Source organism: Apteryx mantelli, chromosome 3, assembly GCF_036417845.1.
Source record: "Apteryx mantelli isolate bAptMan1 chromosome 3, bAptMan1.hap1, whole genome shotgun sequence".
NCBI lineage: Eukaryota > Metazoa > Chordata > Aves > Apterygiformes > Apterygidae > Apteryx > Apteryx mantelli.
In genome coordinates, this window is record NC_089980.1 from 39,757,910 (window position 1) to 39,781,170 (window position 23,261).

Below are 23,261 nucleotides of genomic sequence, written 5' to 3' on the forward strand. Positions count from 1 at the left end.
ATATAGAGGAAATAAAATTGAAAAAACAAGCCCGAGGATGGAAGTACAATTGGCGAGTCAAAAGCGCTAAAATCCCTTAAACTGCGCTGCCCCGGCTCCTTCGCATGTACCTCTAAATGCGACTGCGGCCTCCCTCCCTCCCCTTTGCGTACGGCTAGTACTGAAAGCGGAGGAGCTGGCACCGGTCATCCCATACATCGTGTATAGCTCAAACGCATAGCCCAAATGCAGCAAGAGCAACGCTACCAGTGCTACTTGCTTACCTTAATTAATTAAATTAAACGGATGCATTTATTTATTTGGAAATAAATCCCGCCCCTGCTCCCCCGGCGGGGCTGGGGAGGCAGGGCCAAGCCGCTCCGCTTCTGCGCGGGGCTGGGCGGCAGCTCCGCGGAGCGGGCGCGAGGCGCGGGCAGGTGCGGCGGGTCCGCGGACGCGGAGCGCTGCGGCGGGGCGCGCGGGGGAGACCCGCGCGAAGCACCGTGTGAAAATAAAATAGTAATGGGGAAAAGAGGACAGAGGAGGGGCGGAAAGCAAAAAAACCCCAAGCTGACAGCCCGGGGGGAAGGGGGCGAGGAGGGCATCCCGGCCAGCCCCACGCGTGCCGGTGCCGCGGGTGGGAGCGGCGCGGCGGCGGCGCTGCCCCTCCCGCCGGCCCGGGCGGCCGGTGCCGTGGGCGGGAGGCCGGGCGCGGCGGCGGCGGCGGCCCCCATTGGCGGGAGGCGGCGGCGGGGGCCGGGGCGAGGGGGCCGGACCTGCCCCCGCGGCCGGCGGCGGCCCAAGTTTTAAAGTGAGAACTTTCTTCGGGCGGCGCCGCACAGCCCGGCCGGAGCCGCTCCCCGCCCGTCCGTCCGTCCGTCCGCCGCGCCCCGGCGGGCTGTACAATCCTCGGCAGTGTCCTGAGACTGTACGCCCGCCTCGGGGCCGCCGGCCAGCCCCGCACCGCGCCCGCGGAGCCGCCGCCAAGGGCCGCCCCCGCGGAGCCGCCGCGTCCCGCTGCGCGCCGGGGCAGGTGGTGAGCCGAGCCCGACCCGGCCCGAGAGGCGGCGCAGGAGCCGCCGGCCGCCGCGATGACAGCTGACAAGGAGAAGAAAAGGTGAGGGGGCCGCGGGCCGCTTCCTCCTCCTCCTCCTCCTCCTCCTCTTTTCGCCAAACGGTGTCGCGGCGTCCCGCGTGGGGCCGCGCCGGGCGCTCCCTCGGGCTGCCCACGCGGGGGGGTGTCCGTGGGGCAGGCGCCGCCGCCGCCCTCCCCGACCCACGGGCCGTGTCCCGCCGGGGCGGCGGTCGCGGCTCGCCGGGGTTCGGGCCGGGGCGGCGGCGGCGGCGGCGCGGGGCAGCGCCGGGCTCCCTGCGGGAGGAGGCCGGCGCGGAGCTGGCGCGGCGCCCGGGCAGAGCCTCCCCGCGGGGCTGCCCTTTGCCCGGCGGCACCGGGCCGAGCCGCTGCCCTGGGAAACTGCCCCCGCCGGCGGCCGCCGCTTCCCCGCGCCCCGCAGGTGCCGCGGGCGGCTCCGCGGGCCGCGGCGCACCGGGGGCGCGTCCTGCGCGGGGCTGGCGGGTGCCGCCGGCGGCAGGGTTTGGCAGCCTGCTCTCAGCAGGGACCCGGCTCCTGGGAAGCTATTTGATCTCTGGGGTGAGGATGGCGTTTGAAAAGAGGCAGCCGCGGCAAAGCGCGTTTCGTAATTCAGAGGGCCCAGGTGTAATTGACGTGTTATGTAAACAGTTTATTAATCGTCTGAGACTAATAAATTTCAACGTCGCCTCGCTACGGCCTAAGAAGGTGGCCACGTAATGTGGGGAGCTTGACTAGAAAGCAGAGTCTCCTGCGGTTCGTGAAGGTCCTCGGCTGTCGGTGACTCCGTTTCGGGCTGAGCTCGAGGAGTGAGTGCCCTTAGCGCCGCATGAAGCGTTACGTTTTGCCAGTTACTGCTTTTTGAGGAGCAGGTAAAGAGAGGCATTTCCGTATTGCTGTAATGAATTTTCCAAAGGGAAGAGAAGCAAATTAATAAATTGAGTTTTGTAGCTGCATCAAAGAGTATATCCTTGAGGTTAAATGTCAAATAAAACTTCAGTGATCCTTAGCATAGTGGTTACAGGTGGAGATAAAGAAAAGAAGCATCAAGTCATGGCTCCAAGGCTGTAAACAATTCCTGTGGCTGGGTGAGGGAGCTTACATGAGTAAAGACTAAGCAACTGAATAAAGGTCCACTAAGTCTTATAACAGCCTATTCTGTCTGTTTTATACAAACGACAGTTATAAGGCTGTTTTTATTATTGGCTCAGGTTGCTTCCCTGTTCTGATTTTAGATTATGTTCATAAAAAATGTGTTTTATGGAGTAAGAATTTTATCTTGTTATTTGTCATGCGTACTTACCAGTTGATGATGCACTATACCTTGAAAACTTTGTTTTGGTTTGTAGAATAGCTCCTTTTTATTGAGTCATCCTCTCACCACATAATAGGGAAGATATTGTAGTATATCCCATACAATTTTTATATAGCTAGTCTCAGTTTATCAAACATTAATGTATTTAGGCTAAAATTTACCTCCAGTGTATTTTGTTCTAGGTGTTATTCTTCTGTGTAGGGCATAAAATAGTGATACATTATGCATCCTCTTTTGTTGAAGAAGGGAGTAAAACATTGTACAGTAAGATGTACTTATAAAATGTTTTATGGTAGTTTAGTTTATAGGAATTAGAATGAAATAATGTATGTCTTGAAAATATATTGCTCAATGCATTCAAAGTATCGCCTCTTTTAATGAGAAACTCTTAATCTCTTCAGTCTTAACTTCTTATTTTCAATTATAATAAGAGAATGAACACTGTCTAATCTTGCAGTATATGATACTAAAGTCCTTTGTAAGAATTTTCTTTAAATACAATATAGAAACTTCACAGAACTGAAACATTGCGCGTCTGAATTCTAATCCTGGCTCTATCACTGATTTTAGTAAGTATTGTGACATTCCAGTGACAATTTTCTGGCTCTCTTAGAAGTAGGCTAATAATTGTTATCTGCCTCAGGGGTTTGTTGTGTAAATTAATGTTTGCAGGAGCTGGGAGACTATCAGATGAGGAGTGATAGCATACTTGTGCCTCCCTGTCTATGTGTGTATGCGCATTGCTGCAGGAGTACCCTGTGTAGCCTACTGAAGTAAGATATGTTTTATTTCCCAGTACTATTACAGAACAGACTTACTGCCTCGAGTTCAACAGTTGTTGTATTATTTGCTTGATTTCTATCCAGATATACAGCTGGGAACTCTAACCTGACTTGCTAATAGCATTTATAAATCAATTTCAGGGAGAAAAGGTGGTGGGGCTAATCTGCTTTACAAGGTTTGCAGGCAACCCTGGAACATATGCTTAGAGGAGCAGTTCTTTTACTGTTAAACAGATGCTCTATGAAAGATAATCTTTGATTCTTTTTAATAGTCCATTTAAGTTGAAGAGCATCCTCAGGTTTTCATTTGGTCCAAATGGGAAAGGAGCAAGTGTTTTCTTTGGAACAAATGTTGGAGCACTTTTTAATAGGCTGTCCTATGTATTTGTCACATGAAAAACTAGTCTAAGATGCTGAGTGGAGATTAATATGATTATTATTTTAACTTAATCAACAGAAATCTTGTTATATTTATATCATCTTAAATACAAGGTCTGATATTTCTCAGAATGCTATTAATTAGAAACTGGGAAAAGAAGGAGAGAAAGTTTAAAGCACATTTTGGCAAAATAAAAGCTGAGGAAAAAATTCTGTATTTATGTTCTTTGTACAGTACAGTGACAATTGGTAGATAGGTCTCACTCTAGTTAGGACAGTCTTTTAGAGTGTCTTGGTGTACTTTTTAGTTATTTAGTCATCGTAAATAGTCATGGTTTTGTGAATTTTATTTGAGGGGCGTTGTTTTGCTGGGAGTGTGTGGTCTGTTAAATGGACTGTCCTGGACTGAAAACAGTGTGTGTTTGAGAAAGGTTTGAAATCACTCCCAGGACAAATCAGGTGCCACTGAGTAGGATACATTGGTTGGCTTTGCCTTTTAATTGCATTGGTGGGGCTTTTCTGTCTTTGTTCTGTTTTAAATAGTAATATGAACACCTTCCCCCCCCGCAATCCCATTCTCCCTCCCAATTTTGTGGCTTAGGGAGCATATGTAACAGTGGTCCCTGTATAATTATCAAGTAGATCACTGTTTTGGATAGCTGTTTTGTGACCCTAGGGATGTCACATTATCTAGATCTGTTTAACTTCTTCTGGTCCAGATAGCAAGCAACTGGAATACCAAAATATTATTCCCAGTTACTGACTAGATAACTGACTGCATTCAATTACTTTCAATTATGTTTGATCATATTTGTTGCTGAGACCCTGTAATGAGACACTTTGTGCCTCAATTTCCATTGACCTTTAGCTCAAGAGAGCGACTCTGCCAAGCTGAGGTCACCCTTGGCAGTTCCTCCTCCGGGTGAGGAAACGGTCCTGACAGCCCAGCTGTCGAGAGCGCAGGTAGTCCACCGCCTCCTAATGCATGCGTTGGATGCCAGGAAGGCTGCGCGTTTGGATGCGGCAAGGTGTTAAACTGCGTCTTTCAGGAAACATACAGCTTCTGTGCCTCAGTTTTTATTTTAAGGTATGTCATTATTGTAAGTTGTGCTACCTGTAATCTGCTATTCCGAAATGATGATTGATAGATGGTTTTGTCCATCTATTTGCCAGTGTAGGTTGTCCTTTATATTCTTTTAAACCTCACCTTATATATTTCAGATGATGGAGCTTTGGGCGCTTTCCTTGGCAAACTGCTGCACAGATTATTTGACTTCATCATAAAATCTGTAGAGATCTGTTGTTCGACATTCCCCCTGCGCATAGCCTATATATTTAATTTTCTCCTCCTTCTATCTATGTTAAAATCTTCCCTCACAGTTTTTCTTATTGGAGTTATCCAAAGGAAACTTAATCTCCTGAATTCATTGTGAACAATATGTTGAAATGAGCTGTTTAGCACATGTTGACATTAAGAAGCTTGGACTCACGTTTCAGCACCAAAAATGCAAGTGCTTCATAGCATCAGATTGCCTTGAACGACTCTGGCCACTCCTGCTCGTCAGTTTGACTGTGGAGTGACTGAACTTCTGCCACTGGGTCTGGATGAGACCAATAAGCTGTCTCTTATGACCCAGGCGGTTTCTATACCTGTGGGACAATTTGGGCAGCTGTGACAGTTTGTACCTGGTGGAGGTGCTGTCCGTAGGTCAGTCACTGGGTGTGAGGAACCCAGCATGCTCCATTTCTCCTTCTAGTTTAAAACTCAGTGATTTTTAGTTTGCTTATTTTGGGAGGAGGGTGAGGGAGGTGTAATAAGCACCTGAGCCAGAGCTTGTCATTATGAGCTTGTTACGAAAATTGCAGATCTCTGAGAATATTTTATTGAAGACTATTGAAGATAGCCTTGCTGGCGGTGACACTGCTGATGCGCAGAGAAGTCCCGAGTGCTAAATTTTACTTTGTCTCTTCTGGTTTCTGCATTCAACATCCTTTCTGTACTTCTACAAATGTGGAAAGGGTTCGTCTACCAAAGGGTGGCCCAAAGGCCTGTGAAATGAGGAGCAGCTACACGCGTGCACGTCCCCCTTCGCCCGCAATGGCATGTAACAGAGGTTGGCCTGAGCTACCGCTTCGCACCCTGGCCTGCTTGGAGAAGCCTGGCTGCAGCTGCCCAGCAGCTGCGCGCTCCCCTTGCGCAGAGCCGCAGCCTCTGGGCGGCAGGAGGGCTGCGTGGCGTTGGCCATGAGAACGGGGTGGCACGGGAGCACTTCTGGAAGCACACAGTCCTCCGAAAATTGCCTGACCTTCTGGTGACTGCACGGATGTTGCAAGCGCTGGTTCTGTTCATGGCTAGCACTTGTGCCAAGAGCAAGTTAAAGATCTGACACCTCTCCCAGAATATGGCACATTTCTTTGTCTTTTTTTTTTTTTTTTAAACTTCCTCTTCTGATGTTAGTAGTCTTCTGTGATGTTTATCCTGTTTGGATGGTTGGGAATGTCTTACATGTTGGAGTTATTTTGCTAATAGAAGTTTTGGGATCATGCTGCTAATTTAGGAGGCCCATCATAAGTATTAATACTGGATCTCTCTGCCCTTCTATAATATCTGATTATGATGGATTCACAAAAATTAAGTATTCTAGTCTTCAGGTTCCCAGCAGGAGCTGCTGTGAGGTGTGGAGGGGACAGAAATGTTTACGTTTTTCATTTTTTTCCAAAATTTGACCTGTCTTCAGACAAATATAAAATTTCATTCTCCAGAAATTTGCTTTACATCTGTAAGAGCTTTGTGAATATGCAGAGAAAAGACTTAAATCAATCATTCTGAATTTCAAAAATTATTTATTTTCATGGAGGCAGTTATGCATGTGAGATAGCCTGTGGAGGCCATGTGGTAATAGCAATAGGACAAGAATAAAGTGAAATTGGAATTTTTCTTACCTAGGGCAGTGAACTGATTTGCAAAAAATGAAGAGGCCCTAGTATAAAGAATTACAGTTGGTATTGTGAAACTGCACTGAATTTCAGTGTATTTTTTTTCCAAATGCACTAGTTAAACTTACTGTAATGGGATCTATTAAAGGAAATCCATTATTACTTCTGTCTTTAAAATATGTAATTGAGGAAGGAGAAGAAAACATGCACTTTAATTTCAAATGCATAATTCTTTGAAAATTTGATAAACATAGTGATAGATAAATGAACAATAAAAGAGCAGGTTATATTTAAAAATAATCTGGATATATGGGATATTTTTATTCCTCTGAATCTATTTGTGAAATGCAATGATCAAGCTATTCTTTTAATTACTGAAATATTGATAGTGCTGTGTATATTCTAGTAGTTATAAATAATTTTATTTCTAGTAGCTGTCACAATGTAGACAGAACCCTTCTCCTAAACTAGGCAAACCAACAAGTGTGGTTATTACACACCTGTAATAACCTGTAATTTTTTTCTTATTTATCAATCTTGTACTCCATTTATTTAAAAGCAATGTAATAAAGTATTTAGTTAGCTGGTGATGGTAAAATCTTGACTGCTTATATAAAAATAGTAACTGCTTTCTTGGATTTACAAGGCCACTTTTCATGGGGACTCTTTCTGAAGTAGGTAAAATGGGAAATTGTATTTTACTCTGCATTTGGAAAGCAATTCAATGAAGTACAGTAGGCCAACTGGCTTATAAATAACTAATGTTCCAAAGCAACTCTCATTTAATTATGCTTTTAACTTTTTGAGCTAAAGCTAATCAAATCTAATTATGATTTTGGTACTCTTTCTTCTGTGACTTTATTTAGGTCTAGAAAATTTAACTGTAACAAAATCTATCCATAATAAATTTGGATTAAATGAGCACATTTAGTTTTTTAAAACAGTTAGACTTGTAATTTAATTTGCTTGTCTGTTATTATAAAGAGTTTGGAGTAGGATAAAGTACCAATTCTGTTCCTCTGTGCACTGTATTGCATGACCCAGCAAATATTCAATATTCCCTTCTATAGAAACTCATCACATGTTTTGCCAGACAAGAAGCAAAGTTGCTTTAGTTGAATTTTCATGTCTGATCTTCCATCAAAAAGGTGCCCTGGTCTTGACCCTTCCTCTGTGTATGAATATGTGGAATCAGCAGTTTGCTTTGATTAGGGGAATGTTTAGGGTGTTGCCTCCAGAAAGATTGTCGAAGAAATTCAAAAACTTTACAAATGCTTTATTTTTGCCTGTGGGTGAGCAATTAATACTGGCTTATTGCAGCTTTCTTAGCAAATTTGGTGCATCTGGGCAGAAGCAAAAAGGCTTTCTTATTTTGTTTTTTCAAGGATGACAAAATTAGGACAAGAATAGAGTTCCTTAGCATTTTTCTCATTCATTCCTAATAAAAATGTGTTGTAAAAACTCCCCCCCCCCCCCCCCCCCGCTTTTCCCCACTGGCTGAGTTAAAAATGCTGCTTCATTCTACTGTGTATGTATTCATATAGTGATCTAATTACAAGCAGAGGAACTTTTAGTACCTTACATTTTCATCTCAAATATTTGTGGAATATATGTAAAACCAAACTGACTGTTTTGCAAAAAGATCTCAATAGTTTATTGGTGTTTCCAACAAAACATAGGCAAAGTAAACACATCTCTAAAAACATGTATTGTCCATGCCTTACCCTCCTACGCTTCTTGATGCCTGGCTCTAAATCTCAACTCTGACCTGCATGAATTAAAAACCTAGGCCTGCAATGCAGACAGACTGTAAAATAAAATCATTAGGTAGAGAACAACAGGGCTGTGACAACTCATGGCATATTGCTGTTTTGGATTTTTTTTTATTACTATATTTTATTGTACAAAATCATTGGTAAGCTCAAGACTTAATAACCCATTGTGATAGTGTGATAACTAGGAGCAAATAACATGTCTTCTCAACTATTTTTTTTTCCAACTATGTGTAAAGGTGATTAGGGCAGCATTTGCTACGCAAATGCAGTCCTCATTTTACAGTTGCAAATGTGACAAAATAAAGGTGAATTTAATGGGATTGTGATTCCTCTGCCAGTACCTGCTTCTGCACTTCAGGTCCATAAAATAAAGGATATATTTATGAAGTAGATGGTGGGAGGACAATATTTCTTATAAATCTGGGCTAGCGTGCAACCTATGTTAATTTTCTTGGGAGTCAAGAAAGACGTTGTGTTGGGCGCTCTTGTGGTGGTGTGACCACGAGCTTGTGGCTGTTGAGGGGCATGTGCATCCTAGGTGTAAAGCTAGAGGGTCTTACCATTTTTTTTCTTCAGAAAAGCCATGAGTCCTGAGTGCTACAGTATACTGTTGTTTGCCTCAGTAAAAGTTTTCAAAAATCACTTGTGCTCCGTGTTGCTTTTTCTCCTGCTGTGCAGCCCCTGCAGAACAGAGGGCTGAACCACTGCAGCATCCCTTTGTATTTGCATAGGAATTACTCCACATATTCAACCAACTTCACAAAGAACATTTGAGAACTAGAGTCTGAACAATCTGACCCGCTCTCTTTGTTTCAGGAAATTGTATTATCCAAGCAGAGGTTAAAATAAGAATGGGTATGGGGAGGTGTTTGTAAGCTGAGCAACTCTCCTAATGGATGAATCATGAAGGTGTAACTTATGGTACTTGATAGCAAGCAGTCCGAAGGTATATGTGTAATAAGATTACCAGAATCATTTAGAAACTCTAGCTGAAACTACTGAAACATGAACTTAATCTATTGTAAATATTTGTTACTCATTATCTAATAAAAGGTAATACTCATTATCTATCAAAACACATTTGGTTAGAGTTAGGCAAATGAAGGTGAGATATAAGGTGCACATTTTTAATGTTAAGTTATTAAACATTGGAAGAGCTTGCCTAGAGATATAATTGGTGGAGCTGGGCACTTTTTTTAAAGAATATTTTCTGGAAAAATATATTCTTGGAAAATAATTTTCCAGAACACAGGAAAAAACAGAGCTAGTACTAGCCTAAAATGAAGGGATGGGATTGAGAAAATGTCAAAACATTTGGACAGTGCTGAAAAAACTTTGATTTGACTTTATTTTTATTAAAATTAATGAATTTCTATATTGCACTACATTGTTCATCTAAAATTTGACATTTTAAATTTCTTTTGAATGAGACTTAAGTAATCTGAATTAAAGGCTTTCCTTTGTGTTTGACTCAAATTTTTTTCAGATTTTCTTTGTTCTGCAGAAAGCCATGACACGTGGATGAGTCTGTTTTGGTAGCTTGACCTGAATCAAGTTCCTGTCTTCCTTTCAGGAAGACACTTTTTAAGTTTATCAACTAACCCAGAATATCAAGTATTTATTCAACACCACTAATGGAGCCTTCATCACTTGAGGCCTTGAACTCAAAACAGTCTTTCAAAAACTGCAATTGCTCCCACGAGTTACTGAGTGACGAAAATGTTTAGTCTTCTTGGTTTGAGTTAGACAGGAAGTCTGACTAGTTGATGACAAAGGTCTTCTCTAGCTTTGAAATATGTGAACAGCTTTGTTGAAATATTAATATAATCGAACACATAGCATTAAAGGAAACCCCTCCATATGCACTATCAGCTTCTGATATTATGAACAAGAAATTCAAAATGTGGTAGAGCTGAAAAAAAGCAGGCTGCAGAATTTCTGACTTGGTTGTTCTCAAAGGACTGATAATTTTAGAGCCACATTCCTGAAAACCTACCTACCTACAGTGAGAGATAGAAATGTTTGCCTTTCCCAGGAAAGCTATTGCTTTTAGAAATGGGTATAATAATATCTTGAAATAAACTGATTCCAGGTGATATTCACCTGTGGCCTAGTACATGCATTTTATTTAGGTAGTCATGTTCTGAGTCCCTTAATATACAATTTTTTTTTACGTACAAAACGTGATTTGCTGAATTACTTTAGGTAGCCAATACAATGCCCTACACTAGTTGCATGAGATCTAAAAATGTGCACTAATGCCCTTTATTTCTTGAAAGGGAAAGCTGTTGCTAATTTGTAGCGTCAGAGGCCTTACTGACTTTTTAAAGTGTTAACAATGGAAAATGTTAACAATGGAAAAAAGCCATCAAGAACTGAAAATTTTGGTGCTAGTCAGTCTAGTGGTATTCAAGAGTTCTATAATATTTTTCCTTTAAAATATATTTGCATATTTGTGAAACAAGTATCTGCTTAGATAGCTTAAGGAAGTATGAAGTTGTATTTTAGTTATGAAGGAGTTTCTGTAAATGTAGTGGCATCATGCTTAAAGAACACACCTTGTATCTTGTTTCATCCATTAGCATATCTAAGGTATTTAATGTCATAAAAAGGTACTTAAACTTTCAGTATCACTGCGATCATTCGCGCTTACGTTGGTATGATAAACTACAAAGCACCCCTATTCAGCCATTGTTTTTGGGCTATTCTAGTGGCTGTTCTTGGTCTTCCAGCCCTGTCCATTCACAATTGTCTTACCCTCTGCGTGAGTAAATTCTTGGTGTTATTGGGTGCTTGTTGTCACAATACCTCAAAGATCTCCGTCACGTTTACAAGCACTAACAAAAACCTGTCTGTATTTTTACATTTTTTTAAATGGTGAAAGTTCGTACTGATGTGCCAAACTTTAACTGTTGTGGAATTTGTATCTTAAACTAGTTGCAAATGCCAAAAGATCTTCGGTGATTGTATGTGGCATTGTGCCTGGTTAGATTTTTATACGCTATTATCACAGAGTAGTATACTTGTCAACTGATATCAATGACGATCTTTTTCAGACTCTTAGGTAATTATGGAGAGTATTGATCTGAAGCTGGTCATATGAAGTATGCTTAGAATGAAAATGCTTTTTAAGTGATTCTTGGAAGAGCAATATCATACGTATAAATGTGAGAAGACTTTCAGCATTAGGTGGTTTTATTACGCCATGAGATTTTAGGTAGTATTTCTCTTGAATACAAATTCAGTGACCAACTATAGCTATGGTGTACTCAGCTCCTGGATTTTTACCAAGGTCTAGGTTGCCTCCTGTGTGCATCCTGGAACCAGTGACACAAGATTGGAAATTGGTGGAAACACGACTGATGCTTTCCCTGTAGGGTTTTTGCGGGCCTATGCTTCTGGGCAGCTGTGGTTGTCCCACTTGCCATCAAGGGAAGGAGCTGGTGGGAGCGACCCGCACATTGCAGTTGCCTGGTTGGGAGGCCCCCCCCCCCCCAGTAGGAGCAGGGGGGCTTCGCTTTGCTGGCTCGAGCTGCCCCTGGGTTTCCCCAGCCCTTCTTTCAAGGGAACCTCTGTTGCAAGGGAAAACCCATCACCAAGTGTCACTCCTGGGACTTCACTACTTCTCCCAGTGTATCCCTGTTTTCAGTGGGCTACACCTCCCATCCTCCTTTAAGCATACTAGAAGTCATCTAGCACACGGGAGAATGTAGAGGCTGCAAATTTGCCAGCTTTTCCGTGCGAGATGGGTGATGGTCACTTGCAGGGGAGGAAACCCATTCTTCCCTTGCCTTATTGCCCACCTGGACAAGAAGAAAATGTCTGGTCTTAACAAAATAGCGTTACTTAAAATTTTAAGAAAACATAGATGTTTGTTGGGGGAGTTGACCCCTTTTATTGTTTTCAACAGCTTAACTCTGCACTTTTAAATTAGTGGTTTGGGTGAACATTTCCAGTTTGACTAATGGAACGTCTTTCTGGTAGCTTTGAGCTGCAGATGGCCTGTTTATGTACTAAAGCTGTAAGATTATCAGCTGCTGTTAATAACTTCAGTTCTTGTTTTTTCCCCTGAAAGTGATTTGAAGGATGTGTTATTACCATTACTATTCAGATGGATGTTTTCATGAGAACATCCTTTCCATGCTCAAACTGTCTTAACAGTACTACTGGCTTTTACCTAATAGTAAAGCTGTATATGTGTTCCAAATGATTCACAAAAGGGACTATCCTGCTTGCTTAGGCATGTGCTAACTTGAAAGTGGAATAGAAGCAAGGGCAGAGATCTTGAAGGAAACTTAATGCTGGTGTTTTGAAACACCCATTATTTCCCATTTAAGAAAAACAACCCCCCCCAACCCCACTTTTGTTTGTTAACCACACAGCTGGCCCGAGCAAAGCCTATTTGAAATGGGGACCTAGGTCAGAGCGTAGCACTAAGCATAGCTAAGCTGAAAAAAATGATTTTTTTCTGGATTCTGTCTTTTGAGCTTGTTCTGTGGTCTCTCTTCTTGGTGGAAGTGGCTGCTGAAATCACCTCTGGTTCCTGAGCAGCAGCTCCCACAAGCGGGTCTCGCCCATGCAGCCGGCGTCGCTCTGCCGCCTCCCCGCAGCCTCTCTGAAGGCACTGCCTTGGGCCAGCCGGGCTCTTTGCTTGCTCGGGGCCTGGGGGAGGTTGCCGGGTTGGTAACGTACCCGTGGCCGAGGTGGCTGATCTCCGTCATTAATCCTCACTCCCCAGTCTGGAAAGTTGGGATGGTAGCACATCCTTCCTTCCACCCTTTGTGTGTCTTATTTGTTTAGACTGTAAACTTTTTAAAGTGGGAACTTTCTGTTTCTATACCTAATACAATGCTGTACCAATCTTGGCAAGAACCTTATGTTACAAACCTAGCTTAAAAATAATTAAACAGGAGGTGGTCAGATGGCAGAAGTTAGGTTATCTCACACTCTTCTCCTATTGCCTGACTAATTGCTTTCCTTATGCCGCCATTCCATATGACCCCTCACTGTGTAGGTTACACCCACATGCTGACATGGGACTTAAACCTTCATTTGTGTTACCTTTGAATTTGGCCCTCCTGCCATACAAGATCAAGGTGCAATTTGGATGCCCTGAGCAATTTAGGGGCTGTGTGGCAGGGGACTGTGAGGCCCTGAACATGTCTGAGAGATGGTCAACTCCCTTATTCTCTAATGTTTTGTCACGAAGCAGGCAGGCGAACAGCCCAAAAGTGCTGCCGGACCAAAAAGGATTTGACCGTTGCACCAGTATTTGCTGGAGATGGAAAGCTCAGTAGAGTTTTAAATGGCAGTCGTTTGGTCTCACAGTCTTTGAACTGAGAGCTGTAGCAAAGGAAAGCAGTACTGGATTACAGGGTTAATGTGAAATGGTTTTCAAGTAGACCTGAGGGTTTGGCCTACACAAGCTCCTTCATATAGATGGAAGCCGGTGAGTCTTCTTTCACATTACGGCTTTTCCTGCGTACGAGTGACAGAGCAGGCCTGAAGAGGGAGTAGGCACATTCTTTGGTTTAAAGAAAATACAGTGAGAAAAACATAACTTTTTATACAGGCTTTTATTGGCAACTTTGCATACTGTATAAGCAGGCATTGAAGAAGATAATACAACCAGTCATGTTATCTGTATAGCACCACTCCTATCCCTTTGCCTGCCAAATCTTAAAACAGTCAACCCCCTCCCCCCCCCCCCCGCAACCCTAAACCCCATCATAAACAGAGTGTAATAAAATTCCAGCTTCTCAGAGGGCAAACATGAAGCAATGAACTGCAGTGACCAGTATTTTTACTTTCTGATCCCTTTTTAAAGGGGGAGGATGACAGCAAATGGTGCTTATTCTAAAAGTAGTTACTTTTTGGTGCTCTTCAAACCTTGGAAATAAAATGAGTAGAGAGCTGCAGGGAGCAAAGGCTGGATTGCAGATCACAGTAAAGACTTCAGGTGTCATGGTGGCTAATGTGGAGTAGGGGTCCACCTAAAGACAGCGCTACCAGAGAAAGTGTCAGGAGTCTTGACATGTTAAAAGCTTTAAGAACAAATCATGCCAGCTTGAAGTCATTATAAAGTGTATCTTTGGAGAGAGTCACTGTAATGAATACAGTGCAAGCATAAAATGATTTCAGTAGTCTGAAACGGGGAACAACCACGTTATATTGTGTTTTGAGTAAGCTGCAGCTGTGGAATGAACCTAGCAGTCGTTTGTACACTGGGATGTATGATGCAGTTATTGGGCTTCTTATTTTTTATTTGTGCCTTACTTAACAGATTGAGCACTCTAGTTGCAGGCTGCTCTGTTTTGTAGGAAAAAAACTCCACTTCCAAAGTCTTTTGAATCCAATAATATGTGTAGAGGTCTTCAGGAAGTAGGATTCAGTTCCTCTCTGGGTGCTGCTTTGTGAAAATGCATTTGAGGAAAATGTGATATGAACTGTACAAAGTGTGAACCTTTATTCCTCTTAAAGGGGAATTTCATGATCATTCCACTTGGGTTCTACTTCTATCCTCTTGTGGGTTAAGCAAATAAGATGGTTAACACTTGGTAAAGCAGAGCAAGAAACTGTTTTTGTGTAGGAAGTAAGTTCTGATTTACAAAGTTTTAAGGAGAAAATATTTAGGGGGCAAATCTATTTTAATACACTGTATTTTGAAAGTATTTAGCTTGCTCACATACCAGGAGTTGTTAAAGGACTTACAGTGAAGCTGTGGAATACGAAATGACTATACTGAAGGAAAATAAAGAGAAGGCCTCAACTTAGAGAAATATTAGCTGTTTGGAGGCAAAATATTTCCCCCGCCCCAAGTAAATGTTTTATTGCCTGTGCTGGTAGGTATATTTTGCTTTCTTGTAGTTGATTATGAATTGCATACATGAAGTCCAGGGAATGATTTTGGTTGGATGAATGTTACTTTTAAGCTACTGGAAAATGCAGTCATCAAAATAAATTTTAAAAGAAGGTTTATTTTTATTAGAAGGTTAGACAATGATTGGAAGAGCTATCCTCTTTTAGCTTGTTTTCTTAAAGAAGCAGGATTTACCCAGTTACATTGCATCTCTGTCTCCATTCCTGACAGAGCCATAAAGATCTCAAGGTTATTAAACTCCTGGAAAATAGGTGTTCAGAAACAGAATAGGCCTCAGGGAAAGGGAAAGGCTGCAGCACAAGCATATTTCTCTGTAGAGCTCAGAGACATCATATGACTGAAGAAATCATTGGTGCCCCAGCACTGGGAGAAACTTCAGTCAACTCCATGCTACGGCTCACTATGCTGCAGATAGCAGAGGCCAGCAAGGATATGCAGAGCCTTAAGAAATGAGGTTTTGTTAGGACTGTTGTTTGTTGACTGAACAACTTGTTGTCTTTGTAGAATGATTTACTAGTTTAACTTCTGTGGCATTTAAAAAACTCATCGTGAAGTATTTGTGCTTGATATTTGGTAGAAACGTGCAAATAAAATGTTTTTCCTTACTCTGCACATTTCGAAGCACTCCAGTGTGCTTAAACCTTACTCTTTTTGAACAAATACAAGAAACTCCTGGGCACCTAAGATTAATATTAACACTTGATACTGCAAAGTATTTTATGCTGGCCATGTTAAAACCTTCCATGTATGGCTGGTTCAAGACCTGAGAAGTGCTGTTGAAGTTCTCCATTCTGGAAACAAGTTGTTGTCTTCAAGTGGAGAAACAAATAAGCTTGTGAACAACTGTAACTTTGGATCTAGCTGTAGAAAGGTCTATTTTGGTTGGAAAGGTCCAGTCGTGTGTGTGTTCGGTATTTCTTCGCAGGTTTGTGATTAATTTTGGTAACTGTTCTACTAGTGTAACAATGAAGACATTGTCACCAGTAACATTTGCACTTTCCTGTGTGACAGCGGTGCTCATTTGATTATTTTTGCAAAAGTGGTAGGTTATGGGAACCTTTTCATGTGTGAACCATGGGGAAGACAGGAATCTCTTGTTAAGAGTGGCATACGTTTGCTGTTCCCACAAACGATGGTGATGAAAGCTTCTTAAATCAGCTTCCTTGCTGTTGGGAATCCAGATCTTCTACAGATCTAGCATACTTCTCAGAACCTTTTTCAGCAGTACTGCTGTTTGTTTTTTGTTTGTATTATGTATTTGCTGGAAGGAGAGCACTATTGTTTTTTAGGGTGATTACAAATGTAAAATAGATTCTCTTGAGAACGTTTTGTCTACGCACGTCACAATTGGTAATTGTTTTGGGTTGTGTAACGATTTGCATGCTGCACTTTTTGTTTGGCAGCGCATGTGTGAATCTCGCAGTGGATTTCCACCTCAAACACTTTATCACTGATGTTTTAAAGACGATTCCTAGAACAAAGCATACTTCTCCTACATCATGCTACATTGCTGGGCAATGAACTTTGCCAGGTTAAGGGCAAATTCTTCTGCCATTCTTGAAACAAAATTTGCTGGTTTTAATTGATGTTTTATTCAAATAAGACCTGGATGAGGTAGTTCTTAAAGATGCAAAAAACCCAATTACTTTCCATATGGAAGCACGTATTAAAATAGTATCGTTGTGTGTGAGGTGTCTTTTTTTTTTTCTGCCAAGTCTACTAGCAGTGGTCATACCTAAATGCCAAGGAAAAGAGGAATCCAGGATCCTCACATATCCTATTAGCAGAGTGTCTTGTGGTAGAGATGGGCAAGATGCATGGAAAAAATGAGGCTGCTGCCAAACACTTTCTTTGTAGGTCACTTATTGTAGTTGAAATTATAGGGAGCTCAAGAACAAGCGGTCTATTAGCAAAGCCATGAAAACAAACCATTTGCCACTTCTAACAAACGCTGGACAAAAATATGCTCAAAATTTTAAAAATAAATGAAGACTTGGTGAAAAATAAGACCTGGGTTTATCTGCGTTTCATCAGGTACATGGCGTCCTGGAACCTGGCCCACTGGCAAAAACATGTGGAGCGTCGTCCTCTGCAGCGCTGGGAACGTTCTCTGCTGGCTTTGGCGCCAGGCACCGCGCTGCGCTTGTTAGCGGCAGTTCACACAGACTTCTTGCCAGGCCTGCCCAGAATATTGTCTCCTCTCGCTTCCTGTGGTCTTGCATAATATTTCCTTGCTTCTTGTATAACTGCGACTCGGACTAGGTCACTGCCCAGTTACACAGGTCACTTCTGACAGCCCTGTCCTGCAAACGTGCCGGGGAGCTGCCTCGGTCACATGAACGGGTCCGGCGGCGGCGGGCACAGGAACGCCGCCCCAGGGCTGGCATGGGCCGGACAGGCGCGCGCCCCTGTGGGCATGTCAGACAGCCGTAAAGGTAGCAGCCTCAGCCTCGGGACGAGATAAGCACGAGACGAACCTGTGGATGGACTATGCCTTTCCCTGTGCCTTGCCGTTGGTCTAAGTTCTCCAACGAGTGTAGGCAGCAATTAAAATGGGGGAGACAACACCTCAGGCAGCGCATTAATGAATGAGTGCTTTTTCCAGAGTGCCATGAAATTCTCTGTATTGCTAGGAGTTGCACAGCCAAAAATCCATGTATTTGCCTTGAATTACCTTGTTCCAGGTATCTTGAATATTAATTTTTAAACTAATATAGTAAATCTAGGTATTCAAGAAAATAGCCTTTTCATTCTACCAGTGTTTAATGCTTCCACATAAATTGTTTCTGCACTTGTCTGCTGTTAAAATATGCACTCATTTTGCATTGCTGCTGAAGCAAATGCATTGTTAATGTTTACTGTTTATTAACTTGGATTATTTCTATATCTATTTTGGAAGTGAATTTCACAGCAGCTTGTGTGACTTAAATCTGCTTTTACACTGGTAATTTTTTAATATTTATGTTTGCACATGTGTGCATATGTATAACACTGCATGTTGTTACTGAACTTTGTCTTTTTGAAAATGAGTTACTGACATTCATTTAACATGACACTTTCTAGAATTCCCTTTTCTAAACTTAATTTTCAAACTGTTATTCACGTTCTTTGGCAACCCCATTCCTGGCATTTTAAAAAGCTGAGTAGTAAAGATCGCAAATTAGTTGTTTCAGTATGTCTGTGAATTTACTCAATAGACTTTACTGATTTGTGTGTTACAGTTCTCAGATTTTGTATGATCTTTCAGTTAAATGTTATCTGCTGTAAAGAGAAAAATCATTTTAAGGGAATGCATTAGAATTGAATTAGTCATCACAGTTAGGTGAGATTTTGTTTAAATTGTCTCATACTATCATCTCTTCCATGAATCCAGGTTATCCAGCTGTCATAGTAACTTTGACATGAACTTTGTTCATGCTGCCCACACATGTGTTCTTGCAACACTCTCTATTAATCTGATTAATTTAATGGAAAATTCACTTTTGCAGGTTAATAATGTGTTATGAGGCAGCCTCTCTGGAAAAAAAAAATTGGTCATTTAAAATTGGCTGAGGACCTTGTATTCATAGGATCAGAATATTAATTACTTTATTATAGTCCAGCTAATAAAACACTTGGAAAACTGTCAAAGTAACACATGGCAATACTACTGATATCCAGCAGGCTATTTTACAGTATTATCAATACCAACGCTTCTGGGAGGGCTTTATAAATATAGTGCATTTTTGGCAGATGGGTGCAAAGCCAGTGTTTGTGGTACAGCCTGACCATACAACTCTGGCAGGACGGATGCCAAATAGATGGGGTTTGTATGGCCACTTTTTGTGGGTGATGTAGATGCCACTTCCTTTTTGTGCCTATATCAAGCTAGCTTCTCACTGACGTTTCTGGAGTCCTGGATAAGCCATGAACTGCACTGTGATGTGGGGTTGCCCCAAGATTAGGGGGAAGAGGGTGAGAAATACAAAAAGTACTGCACTGAGCATAGCTAGGACAGCTAGAGATCACAGTCGGCAGCCAATAAAGAGAGACTGCCATTCTAAATAGAAGCCGTTTGGGGTGAATTTTAGGACTTGACAATCTGTTTCTTTTAAATAGTATTTATCTGTGCTATGTAAGCTATCTGAGCAGTTTTTAAAAAAGATTTCAGAAAAAAAAATCTTGGTTTATAAAGTCATAAAGTTGGCAATTTATTCAGCATGCAGAATAAAGGGGTTTAGAAACTCTCCTTCAAAATAGCTTAGCTCAACCACAGTAAAGAATTACAAGCCTCTGTTTCTAAATGAGCTTTACAACATGTATCAGCAATGTTAGAGATACACAAATGCTGTCTGAAACAAAATTTAGCAGAGTGTCTGAGAAGTCCACAGTCATGTTGTCCCTGCTTTTCTTTTCTTATTTTTCTTTTTTCTTTATTCAATGATTTAGAAATGTGAAAATGATTGCTTCAGAACATTTAAGAGTTTAATCCTCAGCTGCATACCCAGACAGATGCCCACTGCATTCAGTGGGAGTTTTGTCCAAATAAACAGCTCAGGATTGTGCACTTGTATACATGTCTAAATATGGATCTTGGTCAAGTAAACAAGCATGTAGCTGTATGCGGTAATCTACTTTCGAAGCTGGGGAACACCCTGCGTTGCTTATGTGGCTGAGTGCATGTCTGTGTCTCGAGCTCTGTGCAGGCTGATGTTAAGGACCGTGATCGCCAAGCCACACATGTCTTGCCGCAGGAGGGGAGCGATAGATATCTGCGAGGGGTAGTAGTCTCCGTCACTCAGCTTTTGGTACTGTGAGATACCACGCTCCTTTGAAGGATGTGTTAGGGCAGATACGCACTTTCAAGATGCTTGTGCTCCCAGATAAAGGGAGAAGGGAGCAGCTTGGTTACACTGGGTGCTTTTAGTCCTACATGCCAGTCAGTACCTGGAGCTGAAGATCTTGCTCACCATTTCTCAGGCTAAACTTTTACAGGAGCAAGAATAAGTTTTTATCTAAGGAAAAGGCAGTGTAGACTGGCTGGAAACATTAGAAATTGGGTTATACTTTATGGCGCCAAAGAGTATTAGAGCATTTTTTGTGAACTGCATTCTGCAGCTGACAAAGTAGGCAACATCTGTAAACCTCTTCATATGTGTTGTGCAGAGGGAAGCCTGAAATACTTGTGACTTTTTTTTAGATACTCTTTTTGTGAAACCTGCCTCTAGGCTGCAGTCTGTCAGCAAATAAAGCCAAACTGGTGATGTCACTGCAAAATACGCTGTGTGTCATGCAATATTGTAACTTGTATGGTGTAATTAGAGATCTGTGCACATAAAGGAAGGTTGTAGGTGTGTAATAATACTTTTATTGTATACCATAAAATCCAGTCTTGTTAAGAGCTGAGGACCTCAGGAGTTTTGGAACAGCTTCTCCTACTGTCTGACTGTAGTAATGTCCTACTGTCTATTACTGTAGTAATGGAGTATACTTGACTGTTTAGAGGATAGGTCTTATTAGCAGCAATTACTACATTTGTCTATTTAAATATGGTTGGAAAGCTTAAATTGATGTGGTTTGAAAAAGTGAAATGAAGGAACTGTAAAATTAATATTAAAAAATGATGAATGCTATAGTGAGGAAGTGCAATCTCAACCAGAATACCTGAAATCTCTGGAAATCTCTGGAAATCTCTGGAAATCTCTGGAAATCTCTGACTCTCAGATCTGCCAAATGAAGCAGAAATTAATGGTAAATGTTCTTGCTAGTTACGGTGTATTGGTTTTCGTCTGCTTGTTTGTGGCTTTAAAAGTATTAGGGAATGATGCAGGAGGTCCAGAATCAAATTATAAAAATAGGCCTTTTTGAAACGTCATTGTTTTTTCTGGGACTTTTTTGTTGACATCTCACAAATTTTGCACACAGGTTTCCCTAATCAGAAAAAATAATCTGTTTCCTTTAACAACTAAGAGCAGGAACATCTTTAAAGCAAAGGAAAAGTTGTATGCAATACGAGTTTTAACAGCAGCAGAGAAGTACACTTCTTTTTTAGTTCTGTTGCTGCCTTGCACTTGGCGAGGTTGTCTCCTGGGCCACGGTGGCATGTGTGGTGCCCATGCCACCTGAGGTGCAGGAAGAGGGCGACACAGGGGCTCTGCCCTTTCCGGGACTCCTTCCCACCGGCATGTGCGTCTCCTGCTGCGACTGCTGCAGTTCACCTGTTCCGCGGGAGGCTGGTAGCACAGGACCATCAGCTGTGAAGAAAGCCTTCATGAGTGGTTTCAGTCCCGGTGCGCCTCGTGCTGGCCTACCAGAGGATTTAATGTCAAATGGCTTTGCTGATGCTTAGGTGTGCTCAGGTGACAGTCTGCAGATGACCACGTGGAGCTGGGGGAATGTTCTGGGGAAGCATCACTCTGTCGCTGTGTCCTTCTCTAGGTGTCCGCTGCTGGAAATGGGACCCTGGGCGACATCAGCCTTTTGCCTGGCCTTGCAGGGCTTTCTTGTGGGGGTGAGGGTACCACAAGAGGATAGAAAAGATTGAAGAAGTAGGGTCACAAATTACCCTAAGGGGCAAATCAACTTTGCTTTCGCTCTATCCAAATCATCAGCCAAAAAACCCTCCTTCTGATTTCAGTGGTCCTACATACTTTTTAAGCAGACATCTTCATCGTTATATATCTTGTGTTTACATGCATATGAATCTTTATATGTATATGAATCACCTTTCAGTTCAATGGTTAAAAAGGGCTCTTATGAAATAACTATTTTTATTGCTTTTGCTTTGCTTGTTTTGCAGAAAATAAACATTTGCCACTAGCAGCCATAGTTACTCTATTCTAATTATTCCTCCTCTTCTGCAAATGGCATGTATATTTTTCCACAGAAAAGCATATTTTACATACCCTTAGGACAACTCTAGCCTTGGTCTAACCCTGGGGGATTACGGAGATAAGATACTAGCCATGGCTAGCATCATCCCCTGATAAACTGGAGCATCAATAGGGTACAGGGTTACAGCCTTGGAAGGCAGAGAAAACAACATTTAGGGCTCTTTGAAAATCTTGTTTTAATGACTGAACAAGAACCATGAACCAACAGATTTTTGCAAGGATTATGGGGACCCTGTTGTTAACCTTTGCAATAATTATTAAACTAGTTTCCTGTGGCTTAGAAATTGGTGCTGTCCATTGTTTGTTGCTGTTAAATTAATAGAGTGAAATACTTACTTTGTAATAAATTGCAGCATGGGGATGAAATAGTAATGTAGTCTATATCAGGCAGAACTTGAATACAGGAAACATAGGTAAAATGAAAGGTGAAGCCTAATGGTTTAATAACAGGGTCTCCAGGACAGAGCCTTTTATATGGAAGGCTGTAGTTGGCACTTGCTTCCCGTGAGGTGACTTTAATAAGTGACTGAGGGTATATAGCATATGCTGATACTAAGACTCATCTATATTGTTGCTTGGAAAGTGTAAAATCTGTGATGGAGACTGGTAAGATTGTGCAGCAGAAGAGATGAGGCATCAACAGCCAGGAGAGCGCTGGTGTAGGTGAGGAGCGATGAGAAGAGGAAACGGTGCTGCTGAGCTCTCCAAAAAGCTTGGGAAGCGCTGGGGTAGCTAATGTGGGGAAATAGGGTCTGCTTAACAGAGAGAGGTTTGTATGCTAGATAGAACTGCATATCCAGCAAACAACATTAAATATATTTTGTGGTTACTGCTACTTATTTACAAAACAAAACCATAATTACAAACCTGTTCTTGTTTTTGAAACATCACCATGTGCCAAACAAGTTCTGGATATTCGTAGGGCACAACGATGTCAAAGATCGACTGAGTGTGAAAAGGATAGGTTTACAGGTGGCTGCTGTATTCACAAAAACAACCAAAGGAAAAGTCTTGTTTGCATCATATTGTTAAAACTTTAACCTTTGGGTGTTTGACAGTGGCTCCTGCAGCACCCGCTCGCGGAGCCCATGTGCCCACTGCAAACCGAAGCAGGCGGTGGGTGGCTGGGGCAAGAGGGGCCCGAGCAATAGGCTTGCATCTTCTGGCCCTTTCACTCTTACCTGATCCTGGTCGGGCTGTGTAGTGTATGCAACGGTGTCTTTAAGGTCACCTTGTACTTTCTTAAGTATGGA

The 23,261-nt window shown here is 42.2% G+C and overlaps 1 protein-coding gene and 1 long non-coding RNA gene across 2 annotated transcripts in view; both read left to right on the forward strand.

The window, feature by feature from the left end:
• The first annotated feature begins 837 nt into the window (after nucleotides 1–837).
• Nucleotides 838–23,261, forward strand: part of EPAS1 (endothelial PAS domain protein 1) — an 80,136-nt gene continuing 57,712 nt past the window's right edge. Inside the window, exon 1 of the mRNA XM_067293162.1 lies at nucleotides 838–1,096. Within this exon, the coding sequence (XP_067149263.1) occupies nucleotides 1,071–1,096 (26 nt within the window). The 5' untranslated portion in view covers nucleotides 838–1,070. The remainder of the gene's footprint in view (nucleotides 1,097–23,261) is intronic.
• On the forward strand, nucleotides 2,742–7,957 carry LOC136991564 (uncharacterized). Its single transcript, XR_010883692.1, has 3 exons — nucleotides 2,742–2,953; nucleotides 4,413–4,631; nucleotides 4,766–7,957. It is a non-coding gene; the product is annotated as an uncharacterized lncRNA (long non-coding RNA).